This window comes from Microcaecilia unicolor, chromosome 2 (genome assembly GCF_901765095.1).
Source record: "Microcaecilia unicolor chromosome 2, aMicUni1.1, whole genome shotgun sequence".
Classification (NCBI taxonomy): Eukaryota; Metazoa; Chordata; class Amphibia; order Gymnophiona; family Siphonopidae; genus Microcaecilia; species Microcaecilia unicolor.
In genome coordinates this window covers 262,262,549-262,283,011 of record NC_044032.1, presented here as the reverse complement: position 1 = coordinate 262,283,011, position 20,463 = coordinate 262,262,549, and the positions used below count along the sequence as shown (strand labels likewise).

The window sequence follows — 20,463 nt, the reverse complement described above, 5'->3', positions numbered from 1 at the left end:
ACATTCTCTGGCAACAAATTCCAGAGTTTATATGTTGAGTAAATATTTTTTCCGATTTCATTTTAAATTTACTACTTTGTATCTTCATTGTGTGCCCCCTAGTATATTTGGAAAGAGTAAGCAAGCGATTCACGTCTACCTGTTCCAGTCCACTCATTATTTTATAGACCTCTATCATATCTTTTCTCCCAGCTGAAGAGCCCAAGCTGTTTCAGCCTTTCCTCATAGGGAAGTTGTCCCATCCCCTTTATTATTTTCGTCACCCTTCTCTACGCTTTCCAATTCCACTATTATCTTTTTTTGAGATGCGGTGACCAGAATTACACACAATATTCAAGGTGCTGGAGCAATGCAAAGTCATTATAATATCCTCTTTTTTTTCTTTTTTTTATTTTCCATTCCTTTCCTAATAATACTTAACATTCTATTTACTTTCTTTGCTTCCTCAGCACACTGAGCAGAGCATTTCAAAGTATCATCAGCGATGATTTATAGATCCTTTTCCTGGTCGGTGACTCCTGACGCAAATCCTTGCATCATGTAGCTATAGTTCGGGTTCCTCTTTCCCACATGTATCACTTTGCACTTGCTCACATTAAACATCTTGTGCCATTTGGATGCCCAGTCTCATAAGGTCGTATTGCAATTTTTCACAATCCCCTTGCGATTCTGGGGCATTCCCACCAAATATGGAGAAAATACCCTTGTCAGGACAACCCCCTCCAGCATCTATCAGAACTATTGATATGTTGAAACCCTCTGCTCAGTGTGTAGTGGTGGAAAAGAAACCAGATAGAATGTTAAGAATTATTAGAAAAGGTAAACAAAAATGAGAATGTCATAATGCCTTTGTATTTCTCCATGGTGCGACTGCACCTTGAATACTATGTGCAGTTCTAGTCACCACATCTCAAAAAAGATATAGTGGATTTAGAAAAGGTACAGAGAAGGGCAGCAAAAATTGTGAAAGGGTGGGACCTTCCCTATGAGGAAAGGCTAAAGCGGCTAGGGCTCTTCAGCTTGAAGAAGAGACAGCTGAGGGGAGGTATGATAGAAGTCTATAAAATACTGAGTGGCGTGGAACAGGTAGACGTGAATCACTTGTTTACTCTTTCTAAAAATACTAGGACTAGGGGGCACACAATGAAGCTACTAAGTAAGTTTAAAACAAACCGAAGAAAATATTTCTTCACTCAGTGTGTAATTTAAATTGTGGAATTTGTTTGCCAGATAATGTGATGAAAGCAGTTTGCTTAGCAGGGTTTAAAAAAGCTTTGAAAAAGAAAAGTCCATAAGCCTTATTAAGATGGACTTCAAGGAAATCCACTGCTTATTTCTAGGATAAGCAGTATAAAATGTACTGTTTTGTGATCTTACCCCAGGTACTTGTGACCTGGATGGGCCACTGTTGGAAATTGGATACTGGGCTTGATGGACCTTTTGGTCTGTCCCAGTATGGTAACGCTTATGTTCTTATGTACTGGCCCAGGTAAATTAATGTTAAGGGGATTGTCTTTTCCATATTTCTTAACTCTGGCCACTTTCCCAAAATCTGGACACTTTTAGCACCACAGATAGTATTAGATCAGACTGGTTAGAATTGGCATATCTGCAAAATGAGCAATTTCCACCCTTATTCTTTTAATATCCAGATTGTTGCGGACTCTCTCAGCGAGTGTCTCCGTTGTAAGAGCAAATAGCAAGGGTGATAGCACCCCCTGACATGTGCCTCTGTCTAAGTGGAAGACCTGTGAATACAGACCATTAACTTTTCACACATGCTTCTAGCGGTGAGTCTAAGCTAGCTACCAAAGTAATAATGTGGCCTTAGACTAATCTTTGCCAACATTTGCAACGTAAATTCTCCATCCGACCTGTCAAAATCTTTTCAGCATCAATAGCCAGAAGCATAGAGGGCTGTCTGCTCTTTTGAGCTACTTGAACCAAGTTAACAATTTTGTGGCAGATAATTCAATGCGATTTAAACAGGAGATGCCTTTGGCCATTGAAGTTACTTGTCCAGGGCTAAGCAGAGAGATTCAGTTGCACTTAACTGGATAGTGCCACTGAATATTCCTGCTAACTAGCCATCTAACCAGTGAGTTTAGGAGTGGGCCAGAGGTGAAGTTAGGTTTAGGGTGGTGACATAGCTGGCTAGGTCAAAGCAAAGCTCATACCTGGCAATAAATAAATAGGTGACTGTATAAAGATAGGACAGAATAAAAGCAATGCTTATGGGATCTCAGACAAAAATCAGGAGTTATTCTTGTGTAAGGCCCATGCAGTGGGGAAAAATGTATACTCAGACATTGGCTGCAGGCTGAGCCACCCTCCTTTTGGTATTGGAGAAATAGGTTCCATGAGCTAATGCTCTGGGAGGCCAGGGAGGCTTATGATAACCTAAAGAAAAGAAAGATCTTTGTTAATATATGGTCTAAATATTTACAAAATATCTCCCACAAGGCTAGAAGTGCAGTGCTTAACAAATTGGATACGTCCTAGATAGTGAGACATCCAGCAGATATTTGCTCCGGATTTTGGACCGGTTAAGACCTATAATAGATATTGCTAGTATAATTACCATGAAATAAGTAGATAAAGGTAAAGGAGTAAAATAAAGGGGAGGTTGGGGGGGGGGGGGGGGGGGGGGGGGGGGGGAAGGGGGAGGAAAGGATGTAAAATAATGATGATGATGTTAGACTAGATGCATATGTACAATTATGACATGACTGAATGTTTACAAAATGTTTGACTTTATTGGTTTTGTTTGACGTGGTACATCATCAATAAAAACCGTTGAAATATAAAGATAGTATTAGGCCAGTCTTTTTTTCTGTCCTATGTGGTGAGGTTAACCAAACCCTTGTCTGAATATTGGCCGGTGCCCGGTTAACTTCCAAGTAGCGTTAATGAAGGCTTGAGATCCCCCCCCCCCCCCCCCCCCCCCACTTTCTGATTTTCCATACCCCCTCCCTGCTTCCCACTTCCATCGGAGAAGTGAGCTGTCAGGCAGCAGCTTTCTCTCTGTAAACTCCCATTACTGATTAGTCCCCCTTTCCTGCTTCACTTCTTCCTTGTAACCTTCCCCAAATAAACATCAAATAGGCCTGCAGCCCCAGTCTCATTCCAAACCAATCCCAAACAAGTCCCTTGTAGCCCACTTGAGATTCTTATAGCAGTATATGAAGTATCACATCCCACTTGGGACCCTCTTGCACAAACCAACCCTGTTGCTGGTTAATTCTCTTTTCAGGTCTCCTTAGGAAGGTCCTCACATCTCAAAGCAGCTGATGGCTCACACTTCCTCTGTCAATTTGGCCCTCATGTCTACTTGAACCATGAACTGAATACCAAAATGATAAATGTCTTTTTGTTAGAGGAAGCCTACAAGTTCACACACATCTTTCCTTCTCATTAGGGTTAGACAGACATGTAATTAGACAGCTCAGTCTTACCATTCTGCCACTTTGTAATCCCTGCCTTCTTTGCAAAAGTGTAGAGACAGGTGATATCTTCTTGTGGACCCTGGCATCTTTTGAGGCAAGACTTCTATGGGCCCTGTCAATGCCAGTATTTCCTTCTGAGCTACCACCTCCCCTTGGCCCCCTGAATCACCTGGCAGATGGCCTGTACTACTTCCCAACAGTTCTAATCTGATTATTAATCCGTAAGAACACGAGAATAGTTATTCTGGATCAGACTAAGGGTCCATCTAGCCCAGTATCCTGTTTTCAACACTGACAAGACTGTTACCTGTTGGTTTTCTGGAGCGCTAACACCCCGGTCTTCTCCTGTTTGTCTTTTTGGAATGCCTAATTTCCACTACTTAGGAGTTATCCTCGAAACTCCTGTTTTTTTTTTCTACCGCAAATTTCACACTTATCTAAAGTTAACTTTATGATCTTTCGTCAATTACAGGCAATTCGTCACCTCTTTGATTCTAATCCATTTCACACTCTTGTTCTCTTGTTTTTTTTTCACATCTAGAATACTGTAACATCATTTACGCAGGTTTATCTCACATAGTATTAAAGAAATTGCAAACTCTTTAAAACACTGCCATCTGTTTACTTTGTCATGGCCGTCATTATGACCATACTACATCCCTGCTAAAGCAGTACTGTTGGTTACCGGTCTAACAACTTATGTACAAAGTAGCAATACAGACTTTAGGCCTTCCATGTAGGCTTTCCTGACTACCTTTCCTGTCTTACAATTCCTTATCCTCCAACAGTGGTTCTCCATTCTGTTAATGATCACAGTCTAATCCTTCCGAATCCCAAATTTGCATGGGCATTGCGCATTTTTCTTTGTTCCAGACATGAGGAAAAAGAGAATCTTTCTTTCTCTTTCTGCAATAACTCCTCCTTTAAAAGATTTTTTTTTTTTAATCCAAACTCAAGACTTGGCTGTTTATGCAGTCTTTTGGAGTACCAGAAAGATAGAATTCACCAGCCTCCCCTCCCTCCTTTTTGTGTGTTCCTGCCCCCCAGTCCCTTTCGCCACCTGTTTTCCCTTTCTCTCAGTGTGATTGACTTGATTTTCCTATTAAAAACGGAGTTCCTTTCCTTTTTTTTTTTTTTTGAATGTTTTGTGGTATGTACACTGCTCTGCCCTGCGTAGTCAGAGTGGGTATATCAAGCACAAATAAACTATACAGTGAAACACTGCAGTTAGGGAATTGCTCCTTTCAAACTGCCTCTCCATTGTTCTCTACTACCCCATCCTCCTCACAACTAGCTACTGTCATCACCACCGCTTCTCAAGTTATAACCCCCCCCCCCCCCAATGAACAAAACCAGCCCGTCCTCTCCTAAGTGAGACAGACACAGCACAACTCTGAGCCATGTTCCTCTTGCTTTCTCCGCTTTTGTTTTTCTCTTCCCCCTCCCCCCACTCCATAATTACACAGGTTTCTCTAAATGAGTGTGTTGATACTTTTGAAGCTTATTTTTGATCTTTGATCTGCCTGTTCTATTTTGGCAGAGTGAGAGACCCAGGTTTCATTCTCCATGATTCACATCACTGAAATGTTATCTCCTTGTCAGAGTGCCTGTTAGGATGAATTATGTAATTCATTGCGTTCTGCAAGCAGTATTGCTTTCCTTGAATCATGTGAAAGATCCGTGCTACAAGCCCTCTGCCCTTTCTCCCTACTTCCAACTCGGAAGGATAGCAAGGGTAGGATTAACCTTTGCCCCTCCTTATCCAGAGCTGAATTGTCAGAACTTTGTGTTGGGTGGATTTACTGACTGGGAATCCCTCCCCTTTCCACCATCATAATTCTGTTTTCCATTCTTCAGTGCAAATGGAAATCTGATACAAAAGAATTAAGAAGAGATCCAGAAACTCTTGTGATGGGCACCATCCTTTTTCTGTAAAGATTTTGGGCCAGATTTAGTAAATGATGTCCAAAGTTAGGCCACCTAAGATTCACGCTAAGCGCCAGTTCTATAAAGGTTGCTTAGCAGTAAGTAACTTTTTATGGAATAACTAGTAAAAAAAAGGCCCATTTCTGACACAAATGAAATGGGCGCTAGCAAGGTTTTCCTCGGAGTGTGTATGTTTGAGAGAGTGTATGTGAGAGTGACTGTGTGTGTGTGAGAGAGAGAGAGTGAGTCTGAGTGTGAGCATGTCTGAGAGTGTGTGCAAGTGCGTATGTGAGACACAGTGTGAGGGAGAGAGAGTGTGTTTCACACAGATACAGTGTGTTTGAGACAGACTCTCTGTGAGACTGAGTGTATGAGACCAAGAGAGTGTGTGAGTGACTGTGTGACACATAGAGAGTGAATGTGATACAGTGTGAGACATAGAGTGTGTGTGTGAGAGAGAGAGAGAGAAAGACATTGACTGTGAGAGAGAGAGAGAGTGTGTGTGTCCAGAGATACCTCCCCCCCCCTTCTCTGGTGTCAGGCCCCCCCTCCCTCCCTCTCTCTGGTGTCAGCCCCCCCCCCCCCCCCCCCACCTCTCTCTGGTGTCTGAGCGTTGCTGTGCAGGACGCTGAGCTCTGGCTGTGCTTCAAGGAACTGACCAATCCTGTTAAATAGAATGCACCTCCAACATTCTGAAGCCGAGAAACCACGTGTGGTTGGTCACTTCTGCTTGTGACGAACCCGGAAGTACGTGATGTCAATTCAGGAGATGGATACAGAGAGCAGGAATGCCTCAGCCATGCAGTCAGCTTCAGAATGTTGGCGGTGCGTTTTATTATATAGGATGCTTAGCTCGGATTCCTGTGTCCAACTTTGGACACGAGGACTTAACTAGGGATACAAATGCAACAAATAAATAAACCTACTGAAAACTGGTGTAAACTCTCGCACCCGACTGATGGCAGTTGGGTGCATAAATCAAGTATTCTAGAACATTGTGCCTGATCCTCCCATGACCATGCTCCCTTTTGAGTTGCTCGCTGTGAAATTTAGGTGCGTATGTTATGGAGCATAAGGTAGATGTGCACATAACTCCTAATTACTGCTAGTTAAGTGTCAATTTGACTGACTAGTTTATGCATGCATCTGGGATACTATAATCTACTGCCTGTGCACTTCGCTCTCTTAATGACCGCTGTCTTGTGCTACCTAGTCCAAAATGGGCTCATCTTGAATCCACCAGGCACTGGGCTTTTTACTTTGCAGCCCCATTTCTGTGGAACTCTTTGCCTTTTGCTATTCAGGCAGTCATCTTTTAAAAAATGTAAAGTCGTGGTAAAATCCTGACTTTTTAAGTGTACATTCCCCCTCACTTAAGTTGATTTGTGATACTGTACTATTGGATACTTGTCCTTACCCTTTTTCTATCTCCTCTTGTCTTCCTTCCTCTGCCCCAATCTCTCCAACTGTATTTTTAAACTTGTTTACTATTGTATGAATAGAATCAATACTGTCCTTTTTACATTTTTTAGTTCTTTTCTCTGATTTTAGTTTGGAATTGTAAAAGATGACATAGCAAGTATGAATAAACTATCTGTCCAAATTTGGACAACCCGTTTAAAATCCGAGGGTTTATGTCAAGGAAACTTATACTGCTGGATTTTTATGAAGAAACAGCCAACTTAACAGTTCTTTATACTTTAATACAAAGTATATTTTAACAATTCACTAACAGCTTCACTTCTCTGTTTGCACTCCCATGTGCAATCCACCACCTTTTTGGTGCGAGTGGTGTTCGAGAAGCAGGCTTTGGAACTAAGATCCTTGAGTTTGATCTCTTAATCCATTAGGGTCTGTTCACCCTGTGGTAGACAGAGGGCAACAGATGAAAAATTCACCAAACTCGGGAAGCCTGTTTGCAGCATTTCTTAGTAAATTTTTGGAAAAGTACGGAAAATCGTCAAAACTTAATAGAAGATGGCTGGTGGGGTTTAGAAACAGAAATATAGCCACATGTACTTCTGTTTTCTCTATGATAGTTATCAAGTCTGCTAATCAGCAGGTGAAGATTTCTTACAACAATCATATAAAACTTTGAATTGGAGCGTTCAGGACTTCACATCAGAATCCTAAAGCCAGCAAAATAGGAACTGAGGTTAGGGGAAAAAAAAAAAAAAAACCCCATAAATGGATGAGTTCTAACTTGCACTATTCTCTTTTTATTGTTTCCCACCCAATGGAAGGGGGAAAGAATTGTACAAAAGGGGTCAATGTCTGTCTAGGGGCAAAATCTGAAAACTTAACGGAATAGGATGAAACTTGACATGAGGGAAAAAAAACCAGTAAAGCTACACAATGAGTTTGAAAATGGGCCAAATCGGAATAAGGGTTCCAGAGATACAAGGTGCAGTGCTTTTTCATGTAAAGAGGAATTTCAGCTTCTGTAGCTCCTATCCCTTGCAACTACCACCACACGGACCCTACCCCTTAAAACTATCCCACCCAAACGAAAAACCTACTCCCTAATGTGTGTTACTCCTCCCAATTGACCCTTCATCTCAAAAACTACCTGGAATTCTACCATCATCCCACAAGTTGCCTCACCTCAAATTTAGTCCACCAGAACAACCCCTGCATACTGTGTGCAGGGCCAGATTAAGTAGTTGGCAAACTTTGCACATACTTTGTGTCCGTATGTTTTGGGGGGGGGGGGCCCTGTGTGATTGTGCTCAGGATTCGGGAAGTTACGATAGATGACTGTCTGGCTTTTATCAGAAGGCAGCCAAATTTAACATTTAATGTCTACAAGATAGATGATAGGTAATGTGTGTGGACATTTTTCAGAGTTTACTATCTCTCTCCCCCCCCCCCCCCCCCCCCCCCCCAAAAAAAAAAAAAAAAAAAACCTTGTGTGAGTGACCATACCCCAATCTGCCTCTGTTGTAACTAGCAACTGGGAGAGTAAGTAGGATCCAGCCAGTGCGGGTGGAGCACTAGAAGGCAGCGTGTGATCTGGAGAAGTTCCAGTGCTGTAGAAATGAAGTTTCTGCATATGGTGGTTTGGCAGAAGAGAAATGAAGCTTCCCCCCCCCCCCTCCCCTTGTTACACTGATTCATTGTAACATAGTGATTAAGGACTTCCACCTTTCAAACTGCCTTCCCCTCGCCTGATCACACTTGCACAGATGGACACAAACGTGTATACTCACCCACACATGCATTTATACACAGAGGTGTTGGAAAGAATTCCATGAGCAATGCTGTAGGGAATGGGACTTGCAACTACATTCAAAGCGGTTTACATAGTTTATACAGTATGTACCTGGGGAAATGGAGGATTAAGTGACTTGCCCAGAGTCACAAGGAGCTGCAGTGGGAACCGAACCCAGTTCCTCAGGATCAAAGTCCGCTGCACTAACCACTAGGCTACTCATGCTTTTCCCACTTGTTTTGTTTATACATTTCCTACAGCTTGTTAAGGCGACTGGTGACTCTCATCTCCCAGCAGGCCACACTGTTGGCTTCCAATGAGGCTTTCAAGAAGCAGGCGGAAGGTGCCAGTGATGCAGCCAAGAAATATTTGGAAGAGAATGACAGGCTAAAAAAGGTAGCTGACATCTCCTGAAAATGCAGAAATGGGCATCCAGGGGGGTGGGGTGGGGAGAGTGATCTTTCCTCCATGTTGCTGTCCCCAGTTTGCCTGCGCCTTCATAATGTTTACATGCTGTAGTGTTTGTGTGCCAGCTGGAGCTCATTAGCTTGAGGTAGGTTTTAACAGTAGCTACGTGACTAAATTGTTCAGAGTACATTGAAAGAATGTTACAGCAGTACTAAGACCCACACAAATGCTTTCAGTGCACCTCATTCCTGCTGTGCCACAATCCGGCACTGAGATTACTTACCCCTACTATTTCACACAGCTTTTCTGATGCACCTCACCTTCTGTTTCAGTATGCTTATTTCCCCAGCAAGGAAGTTGTTGCATGTATCCACTTAGCTCCCATGACCAACTTGCGTTGCCTCCTTTCTCAGGACCTAAAGGCAGCTGGGTTGGATGAGGCCCAGCTTGACAAGGAACAGCCTGTCATGTCAGAGGAGAACAAAAAGCTGAAGACAGAGATGCAACAGGTGAAGGAGGAGCTGAAGTTCGCCAAGGAATGTGAGTATGGGAGAGGAGCCAGTGTTCTGGGGACATCCCCCATTCTACCATGTCCTGAAACTAGTTAATTTTCAGTGTGTTAGCAGCAGGCTGTTTCCTGAGCTTCAGCATACATCCAGTCCAATGAGTGGTCATTGCTTCCTGTCTCAGCAGCCTGTATAAGTGGGTATGTCATGTCCTGTGCCACCCAGCATTGTTTACTCCAGTGAAGACGAGTGTGTGTGTGTGGGGGGTTACTTTACCTTTGAGATCCTAAAGCCATAACTTCTGTCCTTTGCTTACCTTATTTGTTTCTGTGCTCTGACTTCTATTCTCTTGAGTTGATTATATACAGCAACAGCTGTTTTCAGACTTATCTGACTGGAATTTCCTGGTTGCTTTAAAGCTCCAGTACCTAGCCACGTCACTAGGTGGTGCTGTTGGACAAAAGATAACATTTTGATGGCTAAGAGTGCCCATTTGGTCACTGCTGTGCTTGCAGCAGTGGGAAGGAGGTGGGGAAAAGGGAGGACAGGGTAGCAGAGCTTTAGTAGCTCATGGGGAAGGGTGAATCCCCCCCGTTCCCCTCCGTTTCCTAGGGCTAGAGTGGTCAAGTGAGAGCACCTGAAAAACTTGTTCGCTTTCCACCCTTAGCACTGCAGAAGGCTGAGGCCGACATTATCGCTATCCGGAAACAGTCAGCGGGGCTGACCAAGGAGTACGACCGACTGCTGGAGGAACACACAAAGCTGCAGGTAAAAGCAGGAGCCGATGTGTTTTGCGTGTAGTACATACAGAACAGTTAACAGCACACATGAGAACATGGTCTAACCTTAGGAGGTGACTTCCCTCCTGAACCTTCAGCTTTCGCTGTGGTCAGTAGACAGTATGCATTGCTCTTGAGGCAAGCGGGGTTTGTAGTAAGCTACTACGATTGGTATGTTGGAGCAGCTGTATCCCATACCCTTCAGCGTTGTGCACATCTTCTGGTTAATCAAAGTTGTGAATTCAATTGCCAAGGAAACTCTGTTAGGGAGCAAAGATTAAAAATTGTGTGTGTATTAAAATAGTGACTTCGTTTGTGTCAAGGTGCAGATCTACCAAAGATTTTCTGTCCCTTTTCTGTTAGCAGGAGGAATGGCAGAGGGCATGGGTGGAGAATAAAAGGAAGGAGGGTATTCTTTGGCCATAGATCGGTGGATACGTGCAGGCTGCAACGTAGCCTGCTGGCTTTGAGTCACGAGGAGCCCTGCCTTGAGGAGGGAGGGGCAGCATCAGTGAGTCATCCAGCAGGCAGAGTATCCCAAGGACAGATTCTAGCAGCAATAAAATGCAGTAAACTCTACTGGGAAACAAGTGTGTATGTGAGTTTTGAGACAAAGGTACAGGAGAAAGGGGGAGGGGAGAGGACTTTATCAACAAGAGATATGAAATGCACCCTGATAAGAGTACCACAGGCAGAGTAAGACCTGCACTAGTTCTTGCTTCTCAATGGAATATACCAGTGGTACTGCAAAGTAATTTTCAAGCTGTTCTGCCAGCTTTTTGAGTGGAAAGAATCATTGCTGCTACTTTTATTTATATATATATATATATATATATATATATGGAATGCTGTTCCTGAATGCTCTCTTTGACTCGTGTAGTCGTACGCACATTAGAGTTCTGTCCAGTAGCCTCTGTTCCCCCAACACCCTGGCAGGGGCTAAAATCAGAGGGCGAGTTCATTTTCCTCACTAGTTCTCTCATTTCACACTCGCTCTCAAAATAGCTCACACACAGCATGCATGCTGGATTCCTGAGGAAGACGTTTGGCTGTGGTTACCCACAGTCTATAAATGGACAAGAAGAAGAAAGGGCTGTGTTGTAATTCAGTGATGAAAGACCCATGTTGAGGAGCTTTAGTAGCCCATGGTGGGGGGGAATAAGAGAACTGTCCTTTGGGAGGACATTGAAGCACCCTCAGAAATTAAGAGTGAGACTCATTGGTGAATACTCAACAGCTGGGACAGGGAATGGGATAACACTTTCTGTGGTTACTATCAAAGTGGTTTACATATTATATACAGGTACATATTTGATACCTGGGGCAGTGGAGGGTTAAGTGGCATGGCCAGAGTCACAAGAAGCTGTAATGGGGAGCACTTAATATTACAAGAAGACCCAAGTTTAAATTACTTAACCAAATGCAAAGAGTAGCTAAGCTAGGGCAAATTAATTGGGGAGAACTGAAATTATCTAGAAACTTTTTGGGATAAGAAAAGAAGCAAGAAGATGCGGAGTATCAGGTTTCTGGGTATCCTTAAAGGTAGTTTTTTTTTAGTATGCAAGAGCCCTGACTGCATCAGACTAGGAGATGAGTGTGAATTCACTTCCTGCTGATAATTATGTAGCTTTTAAGAAGGCTATTTAAAACTAGGTTGAGGAATGTGTTTTATGTCAGAACATGTAATCGGTTGTATGTTTGGCTATGCAACTATTACTGATGATTGTAATTCCTAGACAACTGGTCTGGCTCTCGATTTTGTAATTGGCTTTCAACTTTAATAGTAGAAGTAGACTGTTAGACAAATATGTAATGTAATGACCTGCAGGTTATAAAATATTCCAGCTCAGACAAATATGTAATGTAATGACCTGCAGGTTATAAAATATTCCAGCTCTTGGTGTCTGAGATTAGGACAAATGCAGACAAGCAAAAATTAAAACACAGATATTACACTTTATAAAGGCAACTTTAAGATCTAGCTTAACTTGCTGCTGAGGGTAAACTAAGGCTGATGAATCTTTAGTAGAGACACTGAATGGAGTGTGAGGTGTTTTTTAAAAATAATTTTACATAGTTAAGGGTAAGTGTGTGTAACTGAAAATAAATCCTAAAATTCCTTGTCCATACCAGACCAGTCCAGACTAATAGGCTGTGTCCGTCCACCAGAGGATGAAGACATAGAAAATAGTTTCAAGTACTCCACCCATTAAGGGTATTGTGCAGCCTGGAATGCTCAGTATTTTCTCTGTCTCCTAGCGGATGGTGGACGAATGTGTGCGCTCCTCTTGGTGATGGCTGGCTAGCTCCTGCCGCAGCTTGGTTAGGTGAACAGTTGAGCAAGGGGTGTGCTGGTAACCTAATTTTGGGTTTAAGATGACACCCAGTGGTACTGAGTCCCCTCATCTGCCAGCTGGGGTGATACCTAGTGGTACTGTGCCACCTTCCCTCCATTTTCTCACCTGGGGCCTTAGAAGCTCAGCGTGCTTGGATGTGGCATGGTGCAGGCTTGTCTTTACTTCTTTTGGGCAAGTATGTTTGCTTTCTTCTGCTTGCAAGGTAAGCTGTGACAGGCTTCTTGGTCCTATACACTTGTGAGGTAAGCTGTTCTTTTAATTTTCTTTCTGGGCCCTCAGATTGAAAAAAAAAAGAGAGCACATCAAAATAACAGCTCTAAGATGCCTTTTCTTTCCATGCCATCTTGCTATGCCAGCTCTGTACTGCTCTCAATTGTGATTCACTGGTGAGCCATTTTTCCTGCGTCGTGGGTGCATCTGTATGCCAGGTGGGAAGGCCGAGTGGTACCTCTCTTTGATGGGTGGCCCTTGGTCGCACAAGAGCCCCACAAGGTCTGCCGCCTGGACACTGTTGGCTTCCCGGTGGCCTTTGTTTCCTGTTCCTTGTCTGTAGCAGTTGAGAGCACCATTGCTTGGCTATTCAGAAATACTGAGCGTTCCAGGCTGCATGATACCCTTAAGGGGCGAAGTACTTGGAGCTATTTTCTCTGTCTCCTTCCCATTAGCCTGGATTGGTCTGGTATGATTAAAGGAAAGACAATTTATAAGGTAAGAGCATGATTTTTCCTTAAAAGTTGCAGCCTATTTGCCTAAACAGAGAGGTCTGGAAAACCTCTGAAAAGAAAGGTCAAGAGCATGTAACAGTGTGCAAGAGCAGTTTGAAAAGTGCAAATGAACAAACAAATGAAAGAAAAACTGCTAAAGGAGCAAAACTGCTGAAAAGATTCTTAAGTACATGAATGATAAAGCTGTGAGAGGACACTCTTAAGGACTTTAGTGCATGGAAGTGGAAACCAGTGTGTTTGTGCTCTCTGTATTATGCTACAAGGTATACACAAACACAATTATATTTGTTTAATGATTTAGCTCATGCCCTTTCAATAGCAGTTCAAGGTTGTTTATATTCAGGTGTGCTGGATGCAGTCCCTGCTCCTTGGACCTTACACCCTAATCAAGATAGACAAGACATTGTACAAAAATCAGAGGCTCTAAGTTAAGATGGTGCAGCCATGATGAGGAAGATCTAAAGTAAGGACTTGTAGCTGTAATTGAGAGAGAACTTTCCATCGAGTAAAGCTTTGAGGAATGAGAGATCTTGGTAGCTGGTTTTATTACTTAGAGCGCTGGATACTAATACTGAACAGTGAGCTTTGCATAATCTAGGAATGGCTAAAGAAGGAGCTGGACAGTGTAAACTACAAAATAATGCAGCAGGTTCAGATGACATTTTTCGAGGGGTAGGGGTGTAAGGTAGAAAATGAATGAAGTGGTTGCATGACCATGTACTTAATTTTCAGGAATCTTATAAATGGCAGGTTACTCAAGACTGACAAAGGACACGTGTAGTGTCCATATTTAATAAAGGATCTAACTTGACCTCAGTTCCAGTGAAATTACCAGAAGCCATCACAACAAAAGAGATGATTACACACTCGGGACAGTGTTAGCAAGAGTCGGCATGGGGCTGGACATAGCAGGACAAGAGTAATTTCCATAATGATACAGGAAACATGATTTGATAGTTTGTGGGTCTTATTAAAATTGGCTTTTACAATTACTTATCTTTAAACCTACATATGTATATAACGTAAGAAACTACTTGAATGGAAAGAGTCCAGATTAATATGGTTATTCTACTACTACTACTTAACATTTCTAGAGCGCTACTAGGGTTACGCAGCGCTGTACAAAATAAAGGACGGTCCCTGCTCAAAGGAGCTTACAATCTAAAGAACGAAATGTCAAGTTGAGCAGACTAGATTTCCTGGGTAGAGGTGTAGAGGTTAGGTGCCGAAGGCGACGTTGAAGAGGTGGGTCTGTAAACTAAACTGTAGGGCAGTCAGGGGAATATAGGCACACTCTAGGTAATGTCGCCAACGGAGCCTAGTGTGCTTAGATCACTTCTCCAGCTCCTCAGATTGACTCTTCTGGGATGCATGGGGGCGCCTGCACTGCCTCAGCCCAGACTGTCTATGGCTATGTAAGGATTGCTTCTCCCTAACCTACCAGTTTTTGCCTTACAAATTTCCCACTCACTGCTGTGAGTGTTTTGTTTTTTTTTTAATTCTTCAAGCCCCACAATATTTCCGTCACTCTCCACAGATTATTTCAGTTCTTTCACTTCATTTTCATTTACCTCAGAGTGACCATTCTTCTGCTGGCAACCCCCCTCCCCTACTTCGGACTCTTTCCTCAGACCAAAATGACAGAATGGAAGGCGAACATAAGAATAGCCATACTGGGTCAGACCAATTGTCCATCTAGCCCAGCTTGGAAAAGAGACAGCTGAGGGAGAGGTTATGATTGAGGTCCACAAAATCTTGAGTGGTGTAGAACAGGTCAAAGTGAATAGATTTTTTTTACAAAGACAGGGGGACACTCAATGAAGTTACATGGAAGTACTTTTAAAACAAATAGGAGGAAATATTTTTTTCACTGAACAAATAGTTAAACTCTGGAACTCGCTGTCACTTGATGTGGTAATAGCAATTAACTTACCTGGGTTTAACAAAAGATTTTGACAAGTTATTGGAGGAAAAGTCCATAGCCTGTTATTGAGATAGACATGGGGGAATCCACTGCTTGCCCTGGGATTGGTGGTGGGGATCTTACTACTATTTTTGGGTTTCTGACAGGTGCTTGTGACCTGGATTGGCTACTGTTGGAAATAGAACACTGTAGATGGGACCGTTGGTCTGACCCAATATAGCTATTCTTATGAACAGTTGCTACATGTAAACCAACTAGAATTTGGAACAGTTTTCTTTTTCCAAATATAACTTTTATTATAATGCAAAAACAGAATTAGAAACACAAACCATCTATCAGAACAGTCCCACAACACCCACCCCCAATCCCAGGACAGGAGTGGTGTTAAAATGCTATATCTAGTCTAAAAAATAATGTTATAAAAAGGGAGGAGAGGCTGGACAAGGCTCTCTTGAATTTGTCACAAAACCTCATAAAACTCAAGTTGTCCGTGTTGCAACGCTGTCAACTTGGACATTTGAAAAATAAAATCCAGTTTCTGTAAAACCCGTGATATAGAAGGCAAACCAGGCTGCTTCCACGCCTGTGCTAAAGCCAGTTTACTAGCTGTAAAAAGCAGTATCACCAGCTTACGATATTCAACCTTAATTACAACAGGTTTAAAATGGAGCAAACAATATTCTGCCGTATGCGGATATATTCTGCCAAGTGTATTATTCAAAGTGTCCATTGCAGAAGTCCAATATGTTTGGACAAAAGGGCAGGTCGGGCAGGTCTTACTGGGGTATAGTACCATCGGTAAAATATCTTAAAACCATTCTCAACCAGGTTGCTAGCAATGAAGATTTTAAATAAATACTGAAAACCCTTTTCCCACTGTTCCATAGTATATGTTGCACTCGGGTCCTGTTCCCATTTAGATATATTATCCTGTATGGGGGGTAGTGTGAAGCAACAAAGCTAGATATAAACGAAGTACCCCTCCCTGCAGAGCCTGTTCTAATAACGTTTCCTTTAAGCTAATTTCATCCCAAGTACCTCAAATTCCAGTTAAAAAGATCATCATGGAAAAGTTTCAGCTTCTTGCAGAATGATGACTATTCTTCGTACAAATTCATGGCAGTGTCTTTTACCTTGCAAGCTGACATTTGATGTATTTAAATGTGCGATGATGTCAGTTGAGAGCATATCAAGCCATTTTTTTGTCCTCCAATGTTGATATTCATGTGCAAGCTCCAGGACAAAAGTTGACATCAAGGCATTCGACAAATATGGCAAGAACCTTTCGCCTGTTCAGCCACCGAACATTACAGTGGAAAACAAGAACGCCATATGTGACTTCCATTTCTTCTAGCAAAGATTTAAAGTGCTTATGGGTCAGTGATGAGCAGGCTGTAATTGCATAAACAATTTTGTCACATCAGACATAATGTTGAGTTTTTAATATTTTTGCACATAAGTTCTGGTGCATAACACCAGAAGGGCCTACCTAGTGGTTTATGCAGAAGGCTAACAAATCTAATGTTATCCACCACTTCAGGTGCTCATCAGTTGTAATAGAAAATATTAGTTTTTAATATTGGTGCCTCCATCATTTTCCAGATCAAGAAACTGAGTGACGACCTTCATAATATCTTGGCCTATTGTGAGTCTAGTCATAGGTGAAAGAGCACACCCCTCCTCCATAACTGTTGTGTGTTGAGGAATAAAAACTGTGCAATTAGCGTTAAACGTGAAACCATTTCAGTACAGTCATGTAAAGTCAAATTTACAGCATAGCACTGAAATCAGGTTTTAATTGTTGAGATATTCAACAGTGTCGTATGCTGAACAGCTCTACCTGCGGGAGGTACATCGTGAATTCTAGACAAAATCTCATTTTTGTTTGTCAAACCTTCAAACAGATATTCAGCATGTTGTGAAAAGCTTTCTTTAAGAAACGTGCCATCAGTGAGCGTTTTTCCCCTTTTGTGCAATACAGAGCACCACAGTGTAACTTGCTTGGTAGAACTTCCATGTCTGTTTGTAAGCTTCAGTAGAGTCTTTGTTTTCTGTGTGATTCCACTCAGGTTGTGTTTTGTTTTTGTTTTTTTTACCTATACTCAGCCATGTCAGTAGCATCCCTTCATGTTTTGTGTTAAAATGTCTCAAAGCACTTGATGTGCATTACCACAATGGTTTCACTGCACAGTGTTCATATGATCTCTCCTTGAGAAACAAAACCATACCTCACTCCATTCATTCTTGAAAAAAGTTGGGCCTTTTGGAATCATGTTGGGAAAGGCTACTTTGCCCTTTATCGTTCAACTTTTTCCTGCATTTTTTTTTTCTCCATACACCTGTCTTGTCCTAATATGAGTTTAGCTAGCAAAGATGGTTGCCAGGCACACCTAACTAGATCATGTGACAGGACATTTTCATGCAATCTGTCCACTCTGGCCAATAACAACCAGCTAGTTGGGACATGGAGCATGTGGCAGTTGACGCCAATGTAGTTTGTGATGGCACAGCTACACCCAATGTGTGCAATTATCGAATATCGAGGAGGTTGTATATATGCATGCGTGTCACAGATTGTCAACTCCTAAGTGTTAGTTTATTTAGATTAATAAAGTGTTAAACAGAAGAATAATGAGAGGCCCCGTGGCACCCCATAGCTAGTACCCTTCAGATGTGTCGTCTGAGCTGGAGTGAAAAGCTGTTCAAAGAACAGAAATTCTTTCATAGGGCACACATTAGAGGCAGAGAGATCTAAAAATCTTTGTAGAACTTCCTTGGTGTCTAGCATATATCTTACATTGATTGTGTGTCAAGAGGTCCAGTCTTTACACTGTTAAGCAATTAAATGGAATCTCGGTCTTCAGTTGTACCTGTGAACCACTGTTCGAGAGTTTAAGCCTGTCCCTTTTTCTCCACAGGGTTTATCTCTTCTACGTACAGTGCTGGGAACACTTTGCATTGTTATGTAAATGTTTCATAGCAGTTGTAGTCCTAGCAGAGCCATTCAACTGAGATGTGTATCTTTTTGATAAATATGAACTCTAGCTAGCAACCTTTCGTCTCTTAACACACACAGCAGATAAACATCTGAGAGTAGTGAATGATTAGATGGCACCTGTCTGGAAAACCAGGACAGATTTTCCCCCGGCCCAGTACCTGCAGTACATCCTCTGGCATGGAGACCAACGCGGTAGCTTTGATTTCCTGGGCTAGGAGGGCAGCCTCTGAAAGGAGCTCTTTGGTAAAGATAGATATGAGTAGCAGATGGCAAGAAACTTCAAGAAGTCTGCTTTATATTTAAAGGGATAGTTCTTTAAGGAGCTGTCTAGATTTAGGCGCACAAACATGCATAAATGACTATTTTTTTCGATTACATGGTGGTCTTCCACGTCTTCACAAATATCAGTGGGGCAGGGTGTACATTTAAGTGCATAAATTGTACAGTACTATGACGTAAGTATTCACACCTAAAATATAGGTAAGTTTTTGACCTGTTAGATGCCCCTTTTATGGAATTACCCTTTAAATAACTCCCTCCAAAAGCTGAAAAGGTTGTCTCTTCTAGCAGGGTAGGTGGGACCTTTGGTCCTGAGGAGAATTCTAGATGTCACATTCCTGAGGTATGTTGAGTGGTGAGAAGTCAAAAGTTTTATTTGCTCAGTGTAGGAAGGTTGGTACAGCATGCTGCTTTCATTTTGCTGAAAAATAATGTTGGCATGTGGCATCGAGTTGGTTTCTGAACCAGACTGTGTATCTGCTTCCAGTGTGTACTACAATGGGATGAGTGGATGCTGTGGTGAATTTTTATCAGAGCATCTCCCAGCATAGCTTCTGACGATGTCTTTTGTGTTTTTTTCAATAGAGACTCTCAGATGGTCCCCGAGATAAGAAAGAGGAATAAAGAAGAATCATCCATTGGATCCTGTCTCTGTATCCCACTTCTCCGCTTCCACACTGCGGTCACAAACAGCATTACACCTTGGGCTCTCAAACAGCATTACACCTTGGGCTCTCAAGACCAAATTGCTTTTCTTCCCCTTTGCATTTGTCCACAGTGGTGTCAGAGGGTGGTAGGGAGCCAGGAACGCTGCCCTTTCTGCTTTCACACACAAGTTGCTAGAGGTGAATATATTTTTAATGAGTTTAAAATGACTTATTTCTGTTGATGCTTTTTTTTTCTTAGGATTTTTTTTTTTTCCTGAATGAGAGCTACTCCCATTTTTCGCTGTCAATGGTAAAATGTAAAGGGGATGCCTGCCCAGTAGTGAATGGGATGGCTGCTGCTGTGGTCGAGTACGTGTCTGATTAGCTGCACTGTACTTGTTTTTTAAGGGGCAGCTACTTTTTAGCAGTTGTGGCTTAATGTGTTCTTTTTTTGTTTGTTTTGTTTTCTTCAAAGAGTGGCATGGGGACACTTGTGTGCTAACACGATACTGTAAGAAAGCATAAAGGCCCCTTTCCACTAACGTGTACGGACAAATGCACTTGTAGGGTACAAAGGGATGCTGAGATTTTTCTCCTGAGTGCTCTGGGGCCTGTAATACTGTCTCGAATGGTCTCCCAGTAATTTTAATTGAGAGGTGTCATGAAAGCAAAGACTGGCCTGGTATTCCCCCTGTACCAATGGGGGAGAGTTCAAGCCAGTGCGGCAGAAGTACTCAAAACAATTTCAGCTGAGGGGGAAACTCTTGGAGACTGATCAGTCCTTCTGAATTTATCCTTTTCCATGAACCTGGTTATTTGATCAGACTGTATTAAATTCTAAACAGCTTGTCATGCTTGTATATCATCTTCTACAACTGAGTTGTGTGATACTGCATAAATGTTAGTGGGAACCTCTTAAGTTCATGCCTCGGAACATGTATACAGATATAATTTGGTTCCTTTCTGCCTCTGTTGGTCCTTTTATACTGTCAGTTGGTGCTTCCTGGATAAGCACTGTGACCCTGTCAAAAGCTAAGGAATGGTTTTTGCCTCTTTTTTTTTTTTTTTTCCATTTATATTTACATGTACATCAGGGGCATTGGGTTTCTTGTGGTCAGAGCTTATAATATTATATAATAAAGTTTGGTTTGAAAGCTTGAATGGAGTACTTTTTGATGGAAAGGTAATATATTGGGTGGGAAATCTTAGTAGGGTTTGTTTTTGATAGCGTGTTGGTTTTCGTCCATCCCCACAAAG

The 20,463-nt window shown here is 42.2% G+C and overlaps 1 protein-coding gene across 2 annotated transcripts in view; it reads left to right on the top strand.

Moving 5' to 3' along the window:
• The window catches only part of BCAP31 (B cell receptor associated protein 31), a 49,896-nt gene extending 29,958 nt beyond the window's left edge, over positions 1-19,938 (top strand). For both annotated transcript variants that reach the window (XM_030194075.1, XM_030194076.1), the window contains exons 5-8: positions 8,844-8,979; positions 9,405-9,531; positions 10,165-10,265; positions 19,145-19,938. In XM_030194075.1, the coding sequence (XP_030049935.1) occupies positions 8,844-8,979; positions 9,405-9,531; positions 10,165-10,265; positions 19,145-19,183 (403 nt within the window). In that variant the 3' untranslated portion in view covers positions 19,184-19,938. The remainder of the gene's footprint in view (positions 1-8,843; positions 8,980-9,404; positions 9,532-10,164; positions 10,266-19,144) is intronic.
• Positions 19,939-20,463: the final 525 nt, after the last annotated feature.